Source organism: Myiozetetes cayanensis, unplaced genomic scaffold (assembly GCF_022539395.1).
Source record: "Myiozetetes cayanensis isolate MyiCay16 unplaced genomic scaffold, myiCay2020 scf2-11, whole genome shotgun sequence".
NCBI classification, from domain to species: domain Eukaryota; kingdom Metazoa; phylum Chordata; class Aves; order Passeriformes; family Tyrannidae; genus Myiozetetes; species Myiozetetes cayanensis.
The window spans coordinates 85093697-85107967 of NW_026087411.1; the positions used below are offsets into that span (position 1 = coordinate 85093697).

Genomic DNA, 14271 nt, shown 5'->3' on the forward strand with positions numbered 1-14271 from the left:
GCAAATAATCATTTTACTACTGGAAAAGATACTATTAGGATTAATTTTTTGATATTTCATTAATTAAATGTGCAGAACAAAGATAAGTGATGAGGAACAGGCAATTAATAAAACCATGAATATGTGAAAATCAAGCCACACAGAAGACAGAGCATGTTTATAGTAATGGAAGGCCTTGTCAACTGCAACAGATGTAAGAAAGAAATCAAGATTTAACACTTTGGGACATCCTCTTGGTAAGTCAAAAACCAGACTGCTATTACATAAATTTGTACTGGAAATGGCTATCAAATGTCACTTAAAGAGTAACAAAAAAGGATATGATACAGATAGGAATACTGTGGATTTAGCCCAACATGTTCCCAACTTGGCTTAGAGCCTGCCATAGGAAAAACAGCAGTATTTTTAACATAGAGCAAGGTCAGTGCAGGGTATGAAGAAACTGATTTTTATTTTCAGGAATCCTCCATTTCAATTGAGTAAGAAATTATGATTACAATTATCCTTAACTTTGCTTATCTGTCCTCAGAGATAACATGTTTTCATGCAGCTAGCTTCAACCTCCCTGACAGTAACTAAATCCTCCAAGAGAAGAGCACTCACTCAACCTCTTCCTCTCCAGCTTCTTCTTTCTATTTGCCTTTTTTTCCCTCTTTCTTTTCTAGGCTATTCAACCCCAATACACCCCACCTTTCCTTATATATCATATTTTATAGACACTTGGTGACACTTTGCTGTTTTCCACAAATTCCCTACAGCATGTTCACAGCCTTCTTAAGGTAAAAAAGAAAAAGGGTTTTATTAGGATTTTAAAGGAAAATTCAGCCACATGTCTTCCATGACATCCTCATTTATATGGTTGCATATCTCACTGAAGTGCCGGATATCTTGGCAACAGTATAACCTTTTTCCTCGCTTGTGTTTGGCTTATCTCATTTGCAAATTCATGCATTTTAAATAATTTCATACACACAGAACAGATTTCTTAGTGCCCAACACTTATTTAACAAGCTCCATAAGCACTGTAAATAATTTCAGCTGCTCAAAAGCACTCAATACTGATAGCATTGATTAATGTTAGCTCTGACCAAAATTCTGAAACTAGAGTCATTTTAGCTTATATTTTCATTAAAATATGAATCAGATGTAGATCTAAATTACTGCACAAGGACCAGAAGATAAATTGGAACTAATTTCTAAGAACTAACAAGTTTCCTAGCAAGGATATTTTATTTTACATTAAGTTGAAGCTCAGCCACACTTTCAAACAAATTCAGCTCCAGTTTTAAAACTCCATGCCAACTCTATGCAAACAGATGTTAAAATATCCTAGCAGATGTTGCAGTAGAACTTGACTTGCCTACACTCCAGATTGAAAATACCTTAGTGAAAAAGTTTAACTAAAAAAACATTTAAACCCAGCCTCCTCTTCTCTATAGTCTTTTCCTGATGTTTTCTTTTGGTCCCTTTGTAGACACTACTGCATGTGTGTGGTTTGTCTCTGAACTCACAAGCTACCTTCCTTGGCAGCAATGCATACAGAACTTGGAATAAATCACCAGGGCAAAGATTTCATAAACGCTTTCTTTCCCCTGGCAGCACCCCTAAGCACAAGTGTCCAAAGTGACACCAGGAACAATAGAAGAGGATGGAGAAAGGGACCAGATCCTCTCCTCCTGGAGCTGAGCCAGCACCGACATTTTGTTTGCAAACCTCTACTCCTGACCTCCCTGTCCTCTCCTCCTGCTCACAACCTTCCTGCCTCACACCTGGGCATAAACCTAGAAAACAACAAGATGCCTGCCCATAACATTTTCTAACCAGAAGTTAACGTCATCAGAATGAAATGAAATGAAACTGGGTCGCCCTGTTCCTCACAGTACAGTGTGAAACACACTATGAATGAAACAATCACACCTTCAGTGAAAGAAACCAGAAAGTCATCTCAGGAGGTCGTTTTTCAAACAAGGCGCCAACTGTATCGTGCTCTCCTCACTCCCAAATAAACCCATTAGCAAGTATGTAAGAGTGAGTTTTACTTAGCTTTTCAACATTTTCCTGACAGTATGTGAGTGTTAGAAATATTTTCAAACCTAAACAGTGTGAACAAAATACACATTTAGGCAAATACAAACAATAAGTATGCAAAATGTAAAACCATTAGCACATCTATTTACATAAAAGTACAGCAGGAGCTTTCAGTACCTCTTCACATTGCTCCAATTTCCAACATTATTTTATCTTTCAAAGACTTCATGACAGAACTCTAGAATATCTCTTCTATCATGGGATAAAAGAAATTTTGTACAAAGTCATCTGGGCACATATCTACTAGTTTTACACAAATTCTTCATTTTCAACTTTAACAACTTTTCACAAACTTACTCCAGATACAATTTGCATTCTTCACTGGATGGCAATAGGCAGAAGCTGTTCTCAGTTTTAAAATGAGGTCTGGATTTCATTTTTACTAGTATGGTTTGTGTTATCCTAGGATGTCTTTGAAGCAAGTATGAATGTAATTTATGCCTTCTATGAGGACTCCTTTTGCCTTGCCAGGACTTCACTGGAAACTCAGTCCACCTATTGTTCAGCTATTACAGATTTCAGAATAAGGGTTCCTACAGCCTCAATTAATTATAGAATGAAAATGATTATCAGCAATCAGTAGTAGTGTTTTGTAAAGAGTGCAGATTTTTTTAAAAGAAATTTAACATGACCTTTTTGGACACTGCTAAACAGTTCTTTCTCTAGATTTCCTCCAACGTGGAAACAACTTGACATAAATCTTTGGATCCTCCACCAAAGAAGTAAAATCCTGGTGGATTGTAAAAGAGATTTATTTTTGGAGAGAAAGTATCTTCAAGTGCTTGTGAACCTTTTTTTAATAATTTTTAATAAATATATATTAAATGGTTACAGGAAATAACAGGGAATGTACTAGCTAAAGTAGCTTGCTTTTTTTAAGGCTGCTTATGCTCAGAAGACAGGGTAATGCAATACTAAGCTGTTTCTAAGAAATGACAATGTTTAAAAGTAACATTTGCACAGAATCTACTTTATATGATATTTTTGGCTACTGATTTTCAATACAGTCTTAACCACTTTATCTATGCCTTATATTTCTATCGGGTATAATTTTCTTTTATACACCTCTGTAATCTTTTTTTCATAGTAACTTCCATTTTATTTTTTCAAGATAGAACTGAAAATAGTACATGTTTATTACCTAGTTGCGGACTGCTTTATATTGGCACTCACCAAATGCAAACATTACTTTTAAGATCTTTGGGTTTTTGATGGGGCCATTCAAAGTTGAAAAATATTTTTTTGCTGTAATCCTATCTTTCTAGCTTCATCTATATTACTTTGGCATCAAGTTTCTGACAGAGCTAATATTTAGATAAGAGAGGATGGATTCCAGGTCCTCCTGGGCTTATAAACTAAAGCATTATAACTGAAGAAGGTGGGAGGTGAGATTCGGTTTGTAAATATCCTACTAAATTGTAAAGAATGGTGTTATGACCATGGTTATAATAGAGGTATTTTTTAATTATTTACTTTTTTTTTAACATTACATCTTTTTACTGTAGCATATTTCCTTTTAGAATATAGGAGAAATTCTAAAGTATTTCCTCAGGTGATAAAATTTCTTGCTTTTCCATCTATTCTTAGGAAATACTTGAGTATTAGTTCAAGTACTGCTGAAAACTTAATTGTAAATATAACTGGGTACTTTACTATGAAAAATCCTTCTGCTTTCTCATTTGTATTCACATCTCCTAGCTCCTTTTTAGGTACTATAGCCCCCACACTTCCAAAGGCTTTCCACTTGTCACGGAATCCTTGTCACATGAAAAGTCATATTGAAAATGAGGCAAAAAAATTAACAGCTACATCTCACAGCTATTAAAATTAAAAATATACTTTTGTAATTAATGCATTTAATGCATTGCATACCTCCTCATATATATATATATATTTATATATACATATATTTATAACCTGATCAATAACACAGTGCTAGCTTACTGACAATTAGATATAAGTTCTCAAGGAATGCTCAACAATGTTAATCAAGTATTGAGTTGGCAGTGGTCAGGCAGGTCCCTAACACTCCTATTAATAACTTTTATTCAAATAAAGTGAGGTAGCACTCTGATATGATACAAACCAAGGTCTTCACTGTCTAAAGGGGAGATGAAATGTATGTCTCAGAGGTAACCAAAAACTTGATTCAGTTATTGAAAACTTAAGCCTTTAGCAACATTTAAAGTCCTGAAAGCAACTATTGAAAGGTTTAACTTACAAAGGACCATTATAAAACAAACTATATCAACATATTGATACCAGTGACTTTCATGCTGGACTTGACCTTCACAACAACAACCTTGCAATTTAAAATGATAACCTACACTGAATATGGGAAATCTTTTCTACTTCATAAGCAACCTCAAATTGATAAACATAATGAAAGCAAAAGATAAAGATAGAAAATAAATGCTATATTACAGACTGTTACTACCAACTGAGGGAGTCAGGGAAAATGCCACAAATCCAAATGTCAACATAAAACACTGCCACAAAATAAGGAAAAGAGATGTGTTCTCTTAGAAAGACAAAATAGTTGAGACTGGAAGGGTCCTCTGTAGGTCCCTAGTTCAAAAACCCATCCTCAAAAGTTGTGTCAGCAGATCAGATTACACAGGGACTTCTCCATTTAGGATTCAAGCATCTCTGCAACATCTCCGTGTGATACATTCCACTAATTGATCAAACTCCCAGTCACAAAAAGGGAGAGGATTTTTATTTCTTAGTGTAATCTGGAATAAGAGTTCAGGGCATGATCAACATCCCTCCTTAAAAATGAGCAGAAAAGCAAGCTTCCATATTTTAAATGGAATGTTTAGAAAGTTAAAACATACTATTCAGATGGGATAGGAGAGAAATGTTGTCTCTCTTATTTGTATACCTGGAACTTTAGGGGATGCTAGGAGACCACAACATCAGATAAAGACAGACAGACAGGTCAGCATATATGAATTAAAGACATGTCAGGAAAGTGCCAGGAGCTAAAAGGCAAGGCAGACAAAGCCTTTGGCATTTTCAGTATGAATATGAACAGAAAACTTTCAAGTTACAAACACAAGTAATTAAACTAGAGAACTAAAAGCTATTTCCAAAGACACAAAGAGCTTTCAGCTCACTGTAGTACCACTTAAAGACAATGTAGGGTTATAAGACAGTTGCTAAATTCTATCATAGTCTTTTCTGACAATGCTTATTCACCGTTCATGAATTTGATTCCCTTCTTCAGCCAGAAGAAAGGCTTTGTTTAAAAGCACACAGTGTACTACAACCTATTCCTTATTGCTGAGTGTTACCATCAACAGAGCAAGACAAACTGAAATAACAGATTTTAAACATACTTGTTAGCTTGGAAGAACATTCATCTAGACAACTTCGCTAATTCTCATTTCTTTCCTACATAACACTCCCCTTGTCCCACATCTTGTCCTTATTAACAATGAACTCTGGCAGATTTTTGATAATTTACTGAACGTAGTAAAAATTTGCATCTCTTAAAACTGAGATGTCGATAAGATTAGACACTTTAAAATGGTCTTTCTGCCTCTTACAGAACTCACTCTTCATTTCAATTAATCCATAGAAAACTATTCTACATACACACAAATGAATGAAGCAATGACCAAAGAAGTACAGATATCATTGAGAAAGTAAACTGGAACCCTTAAATTCTGTCAGTTCTAAGTGAAAGAGAGAAGAGAATGAAAAAGAAACTCATCAACTGATGCTATCTGTTACCACCTCATCTAAGAATGTAGAAGGAAACATTGTAAAGCAAATGTATCAGGCATAAGACACTTCTCAGTTGGGAAAAAGAAAGGCAAGGGGAAATAGAAAGGTGTATGATTAAAAAAGAGGCAAAAGAGAAAGAAAAATACAGATTTTTTTTTTTCCCCAAACCATGGCCATGTGCATAATATACAGAAAAGTCCTTACCTTTTTCACTGACACTTTCACTTTCTATCTCCACATCTTCACAGCTAGTATATTCTGGTGTTGATGCCCCTTCTTCCTCTGAGCTACTAACTGACATCTGCCTTTTCTTTCCGCCTCTTTTTGCTCTATGAGGCTTTGGAGGGGATGGCCGCACTGATTCCGACTGGTCAGAGCTAAGGGAATCATTCCTTAGCATGGTCTCCATTTTCTCCCGCTTTGCTTTTCGCATGAGAATAGCAGAGCTAGGATCAAGGCGGCTCTGTTTTATAAAGGAATCGTGGTTCTTGTATTCTACATGTTCTATAGGAACTGGACTATGCCTGGGAGTTGGTGGGCTATGATTAGTTAATTGTTTAGAAACAGAAATTCTTACATCACCTGTTCTGTCTATAGAGTACGACCTCTGAGTTTCCACAAGAGATTTTCTGTCCTGAGTTCCCTGTAATTGTGAGCGTTTTCCTAATTTATTCTCAGGTACCTCCGCTTCCTCCATTTCTGTGTGTGGCAAAGCTACATCACTGTGTCTTCTCTCGTGTCGTGCTTTAGAAACTTTTGCATGCATGCGCATCTGCTGTTCCTCAGGATGCGGTTTTACAGGGTATCTTGCCAGATTGGGGTCACTCCTGTAACGAGTTTGATATTCATCTTCCTTCCTTTGTTTTTCATCATCAGGCACTTTGCCCTCCTCAAGTTTCTCTGGCAAGTCTGGGTAGTCCTGTGACTTGCCTTTCTCCAGCCTTCTGCCTTCATGCCGCTCTTTGCGCTCCCTGTCGTCTGTTGGTCCTTCTTTTTGAAGTGAGGATTTTGGCACACGCTTACGTTCACTCTTTAAACCTTTGCCATTCTGGTCTGAAACCAATACCGCCTTCTTCCTACAATGAAAAGGAGTACGGTAATGTGAAGGATTGACTGGAAAATAGAAATACTTGCATACACAGTTATGGAAAATAGATTATAAATCAAGATAAGCTAAAGCAAAACAGAAAAGTACTGTATCCATTAGCATGATTTAAACCCAATAATCCTTCCATCTTACTTTTATTTTCCAATAGCAAACAAAAACATAAATTATGTATGGTCCAATTAATGACTAAAATAAAAATATTAACATGGAAAAATACAAATAAAGAGAAACTACCCTTGTAAGTAGGAATACTCAAAGTTGTCTCTGCAGTAACTGCAGCACTATGTCAAAGTACTGGAGTATATTCTCCATTTTTCAGGTAGGAGTTATGAGAGTTACAGACTTACCACACAATAAGAGTGACCTGACAGTACAGATATAAATACCACTAAATGGAGTATCTACCAAATATTACAGAAAGAAGCACTATGGATATAAAAAATGCAAAAGATAATATATCCAGAAACAATATTTGACCTACTTTTCTAGGTCACTCTAAAAAGAAGTGCCTATTTTATAAGCATATAATGAAAATAAAATTGAATATTTGAGATAAATTAATGGCAATCTTTCTCTAATAATAAAAGAGGATGAAAATTTTATTTCTCTATACAAAGTACAAAACAATGAATAATGAAGCTGCATGAAAATTTTTTTCTCTCTTCTTTCATATCTGTTCTGGGAAAATAAGCAAACCAAAGAATTGTTAGATCCCCTTATGCCGCATATTTTTATTTCTCTCATCATTCCAGTTGCCCTTTTGTTTACCAGTTCACATATGAATCCATTGATTTTGAAGAAGGATGAACACAGCTATAAAGGACATTTGAGATCAACTCACACCAGGAAAAAGTCACTAGGATTTGTTTTGTGGCACTGAATCTTCCCTTCCACAATTAATATGCCTTTGGGTTACATATCAAAGATCACAACAGAAATCTTCACAGAAGCATATAACAGAACAATGTTGGACATCATCCACATTGAACTCACATCCCTTTTTCCCATCTCCTGTTCCTCTCGAGTTTTTGGCAATAAATGAGACCTTATCTTACCATAGATAGATATTTTATAGGACTTCATTTGGAACACTTAATGACAAGTAGAGAACACTACTTTTTGTATAATTAAGATAACCATCTTACTTTTGGAAGCAAAGCAGGAAAGAAAGCATTTTGCTTCCCTACAACTGCTCTGGGGGCCTTCCAGTGTCATGGGGGAAAAAATCAAATGAATTATGGAAGAGCACCATGTGTTTGTTTACATCATATGTATACATAACACTAACCTGAATTTTGATACAGTTAAACCCAGAGAGATCTCACCCAGAGACAGATCTCATCTCAGCAGTTAATTACTAGCCACTGCTCATCATCCATTTTCAGCTCCAACAGCTATGAAATCTTCTACAGCAGACTCATTTCGTTGCCACAGGTTCCCTCCTCAACTGCTCTGCCAGCTGCCAGTCAGCAACCAAAAGAACAGCAATGGCTTCATTACATTAGTCTCTCTTGGTTTGCTACTCCTCAATCCATTCATTACTGTGAATTCAGCTCAGGAATTTATAATAGTTTGCTTCTAGTTGGCTTTATTCTTGCATACAAACTGCTCTGAATTCAAGATGGTACCATTGCTGTTCTTTAAGAAAGTTAACTTCGCAGGTGTAAATGAGCTATTTTAATTGTATTATTTTTAATAATAAAACTGGAACTGTCATTGATAAAAAGATGACACATGAGGATAACTGATAGAACTCCAGGTTTTGGTTTTTGATTGATTGGGTGGGGATTTTTTGGGGGAGTGCTGGCTTTAAAAATTCGAGTAAAGTTAAAGGCTTGTTCTTTGTTTAATAACTTTAAAATACCTGCCAAATTTAAAATTTATAAGTAACCTACAATTCTATATTAAAAGTGTACACTCAAATGCATTGAAGTAAATGGGAATATCCCTAAAATACCTTTTTCCCATCATTTCTGTTCCACAGAACAAATCAGATAATGTATTTGCTCGCAAAAATTTATTCTTTCCTGGTCACTAAATCAACTTACTCTCTGTTTTTGCACAGTTCTAAACACACACAAGGCGCAGCTGAACTAGAATTTATAATTTTGAGGCTCTACCAAGACAGAAAGCATTACCTCTCTTTTGGAGGTTCACTTCTAGATCTTGATGAAGCTTGCTTTTGGTCCGGGCCCATAGCTGGCTGGGATATTTCTGCTCCTTTCCTGCGGTCAGAGTGTACAGTGGAAGAAGAGATTTCCTGTGATGAGGCAGCTGCTGTACTTAAGGGAGTCTGTGATCTCGATCGCTCTTGAAGTCTTGCTTTCTTTTCCCTTGGTGCATCCGATCTTCCACCAGTCGCTGTATCACTCAGCGTTCCGTCCTGGCTGGGTGAAGGCTGTGGTCCACTTCCAAAAAACCACGCTCCAGATTTCGTTAGGATTTCTTGTTGCTTTCGACATAAATTGCATACCCACATAACCTAGTTGAAGACAACAAGAAGAGTCAGCGCAACTACCTCTCAACCCTGGAATGCATGCTCACTATCACAGAGCAGGTACGATCTCTCACTCTCTGAACTAGTGAGGCTGGTGCTCATGACAGGACCCAGAACATGCTTCTCCAAGCACTGACTGCACTGGCTAGAGCCAAGCATCCTACAGGCACATGCTATGCAAGCTTCTCCAAAATGTGTTGTCAATATACATCAGTCCTACCTGTAACAATTGCTCCCTCAGCCCAGCCCTAGCTCTCTTCTAAACAGACACCGACAACATGACCAATGCTTGCTGCTGGTGCTGATGCAACTTGGGGGGTGGGGTGGGCTGTTTTCATTGGTGTTAATCACTGTCAGGACAGACAAGCCCACCAGACTGTAAACAGGACTTGGACCTCAGTTAGTACTGAGTCCTGCCCAGCTGACTCAACTTCCGTTGCCACAGAAAACCGACACAGTATTTTTTCTAATTAAATTTTCTCATATAACATAACTCAACATTATCCTTAAAAAAACCAAATCATGTATTGTGCATGGTGTTAGCTACATCTATAGAAACTACTTACCAGAGGTGTAAAGTAAGACCTAAAGAAATCTGCTAATAGCAACTAAATAGACCAATGAAATTAATACAGAAGTCCCATATTTTGTACTACTTGGAAATTATCATTTACCGTCTCTTTAAGTCACAGCCGTAAATAACATATAAACAAACATGTCCCTGGAAATCACAACTAAGCTGTGTACATAGACAGTTGTGCTTAGGATTTTTTTTTTTTTTAAACTCCTTATACGCAAATAAACAGGATCACATACATGAAAGAAAGACTCTATATTTCAAGTCTATATACATAAGACAGTCTAATGTACAGGATCAACTCACCAGAGAAAAATAAAAAAGTTAATCAAGACTTTAAAGTGTGTGAAAATTTAAGAAAAAATTGAGACAAAGACAAAACAAGTTTTGAGGTAGAACAAAAAAGGCAAAATGAATGAAGAACACACTAGAGAGAGGATTTTTGCCAGAAATAAAAACAGAGATAAGAGGAAACAAAGCTGATCATTATTAAGGAAAATCATAATGAAAATCTTTTAATTTCATATGGAAAGAATAAAAGAATGGGTAAAATTGTAATGAAGGGTAAGAAGGATAACACAAGTTAGAAGGCAAAATATACTTAAATTATTTTGTGTAAACACAGGAATGATGCAACATTCACAAAATTATACAACAGATGAAAATTAAAAAGAAGAGAAAAAAATCACTTCATGGAAGAAATTGCAACAGGACAAACATTTGGTACCAAGCTCTCTTATTCTCTGGCCTGGGAAGGAAGTGCATGGCTTACAAGGCCATGAAAACTTTAGGCATTTTACATATTTAAAATAATTGAGATTTATTTAAAACACACCAAAATAGACTATCAGTTTAGATTTGAAAACTACATCAGAACTTCCAAATGCATGTCTGCACTGTGTGACAGAACCATACAGAAAAGACATCCAACTCTGGATTCAACTCTGGATCCGGGTTATACCTTTATCAAAAGATGACTGCTGTATTTCTTCTATTTAAGAAGGACAATAATGTACTTAATAATATCTTAATTAGAAAAACCCCAACCTTAATCAAAAGCTACACATATTATGATAAAAACAGATAGCTCTCAGTAGGATAATAGGAATAGTAATTTTGACAAAAATAAATGCTAGTCCTTCAATCGAAAAAAACCATTTGATTCCAAAATATCTAATTTCCTCCATCTAGTACACCTCATGAACCAGAGGTTCAGTTTATCAGACTATCTGTTCTAAAGAGAATAGACTTTTAGTCTATCTGATTATTATTACAGGTATTCAAACAAACCACCAAAACTATAAGGAAAAAACCCCACATTTTATAATGCCTTTATAGAATCTGATACAGTTGTTATCAGACAGCAAGAGTGTGCATGCACATGTATTTGTGTATAAAATCTATGCCAGTGCTATAAACCAAGGTCAGTAACAAAAAAATGCCATTACCTGTATTTTATCGGTTTCCAAGAAAAGTTGAAAGTAGTATTTATAAAAAAATTAATCAACTAGAGTTTGTTTAAAGGAAGGATAAGGAATACTAAAGTAAAATTTAAATGTTGTAATTAAATTACATGTGTGTGTATGTATGCAAGCCCATTTAAATGCGTAAAGATGGTAATATACTTCATTTACAATTTGTCTCTGATAATATAAAATACGTATAAAGTATGTAATAAAATTCAATAAGTTACTGTTAATTTACATAATCAGCTTTGATACTGTAATTACTTTTATGCAAAACATTACGAGGTGCAAACAAATCGGAATAGCTAATGCACAAATAGACACCGAAAAATACAGAATACTGACAGAAGAAATACTAGACATTTAAATGCAAAACCATTTGCTTACAGTGAGCTTTAAACTCTGCAGTTTGGACAGCATACAAACCAATCACCATAGATTATACATGTAAGAAATCTCCATTATACTCACATAGAAGCTACACTACCATCCCTGCTTAGGAATCTCTTCAGGAATTAACAAATGCTACGGCTGCCTTGAGATACAATCGGTCCAAAAGGAAAAATAAAAAGCTTTTCTTTAAGAGGAAAAAAAAAATCAAAACTTGAGGTGACAGAAGAGTTTCAGTGACAAAACTGTATATTGAAAAACATTTTTAGAGAAGTACGTGGAGCAAGCAGTTTAGCGGCATGCGGGAATTATATCCTGATTGAGTATACTGGGATGCGGTCCAAACTAATCTAAACTAAAGCAGGTCTGTGTAATAACTTATCTTAACAATCCACAGATGTTAGGCAACCAAACAAATGCCCTGATGAAGGATTACAGTTCTCTAATGTGGCTTCTAGACCTCCGTGCGATGCATCAGTAAAATGAAGAGCGTTAGACTATTTTATTCTGGCCTGTCACTTCAAAAATAGTTTCTGCTTACTCTCCTCTGGACAGTGAGCTCTGATGCAGTACTACAGTAAGTCATTGAAGACATCCAGCATCTGGTTTTTGTTGTTGGATTTGTTTCTGTTTTATTGCATCTTTGTGTATGTCAATGCAATTCCACACACAAAGCTGCTAAAGAGAACCAGTGAAGTGTTCTTCATTCAAAGGATTCATATGCATGGCTCTGGAAAAATGTGCACTTTCATAGCATAGCAAAAGGTTCTGGGCTTTACTGCTACTTAAAAAAAAACCCAACCAAACAAACAAAAAAAACTAAACCGAAACAGTGGCACACACAGGACTCAGCAGAGGTGGGTGGGTCAATGGTTCCCACGGAAGATTCACGTGAAAACTTTACAGGCTGCGTGAAAACATGCTAGAAGGATCCCATGCTTGCCTTCATGTGGAATACAGAGTATTTCATTCACAGAAAAAATATTCCCCAAACTTACTCTTACAGGTACTGATGAATGTGATCCACAATGAGGAGGAACAGTATTCCTGTACTAACACAACATGAAATTCCAACTTGAAAGAGCCCATAGTAAATAATATATACAACTATACACACAGAAAAAGAGTATTTTTAATTACAAAAATAAGAACAATTCTTCATAATTACATATTTCAAACTTGCGTTATAGAATCCAAAAAAAAAAAAAAAAAAAAAAGTTTTTACATTGTGGGGGGCACGAAAATTATACCAAATTTGTATGACACATGCCAGGCAAAACTCAAACTGAGGTCAGAGCAAGTTCCCTAAATACTTCACCCAAGCCCAGATTCTGAGGAGGCTCCCTAAGGAGCACACTCCTTTACACTTCACTTGTTTAGAAATTGCAAACCCATAGTTAGGCTGACTCCCACACATCCTGCTCCATCTCTGTGTGGTAAATTAGGGAACAAGTGTGCTAATATAACAGGCCACAGGCTACTCTTTACTGAACCTTCACGCTATCTTAATTATTCTGAAGGGTGTATACACAACATTTCTTTAGGTTCTTGGTTTTGCTAATGTTCCTCCTATGCAATTTCAGGAGGCACTAGTTATCTTAGACAGATCTAATTAGGCAGACCCTCTTCTCTGCCTGAGGCACCATTAGCTTCAGCAGAGCTCTGCCACCACCCTATAAGTCTTGAAAGTCAGAGGGAAGAAATGTTAACAATTTGCTCTTACAAAACTATTCATTCACAAAATGAGTTAGATTATGCATCACTTAATGTTTCTGAGACAACACAAAAACATGCAGCAAACCATGAAATTAGTATACAGCATTGTATTTATCTCTTTTGCTATATCAAAATGACTTCTGTAATAAAATCCTAGGTAAAGTGCCACGAACTGCTTCACCCCATTAAAATATAAATAAATGAAGCTGGAATTCTACTTGAATACTTAATAAGTAAAAAATTCTGCCTTTCTAATGAAAGTGTGCTTGTGAATCCAAGCTTTCATTAAATATATTTTTCAAACTTGTACAGACAGCTGATTTCATCCAATAACTCCTGCTCAGCAAAAGGGAAGGTCTTCTCCCCAGCTCCCTCCTCTCTTGCTCTTCTTTCTTCCTATCAGGGTTTGTCCTTTCTCTTTCTTGCTCCCAGGTTCCCCATGCCATACACTCCCTTGTATCCTATTCCTTGACTGTCAGGCTCTCCCAGGACCCACTTATATTTAAAAACATCTTAGAAATTAATCTGTATTTTTTAAACTGGTTTCATTTTTTGTCACATCAATTTTTCTCATGGAGGGTATGATGAGTAGTGAAGTCATGCAGCCAGAAACAGAGGCAAATGGGGATATGGGGATGTTTTGCTTACAGCACTGTCCAATATGAGCACACCAGACTTTCACAGAAACACTTTTGAG

General features: G+C 36.1%; 1 protein-coding gene across 1 annotated transcript in view; it reads right to left on the bottom strand.

Annotated features, from left to right (window-relative positions):
* Window positions 1-14271, bottom strand: part of RIMS1 (regulating synaptic membrane exocytosis 1) — a 319930-nt gene that overhangs the window by 164214 nt on the left and 141445 nt on the right. Inside the window, 2 exon segments of the mRNA XM_050315904.1 lie at window positions 6025-6896; window positions 9067-9410. Coding sequence (XP_050171861.1) covers window positions 6025-6896; window positions 9067-9410 — 1216 coding nt within the window.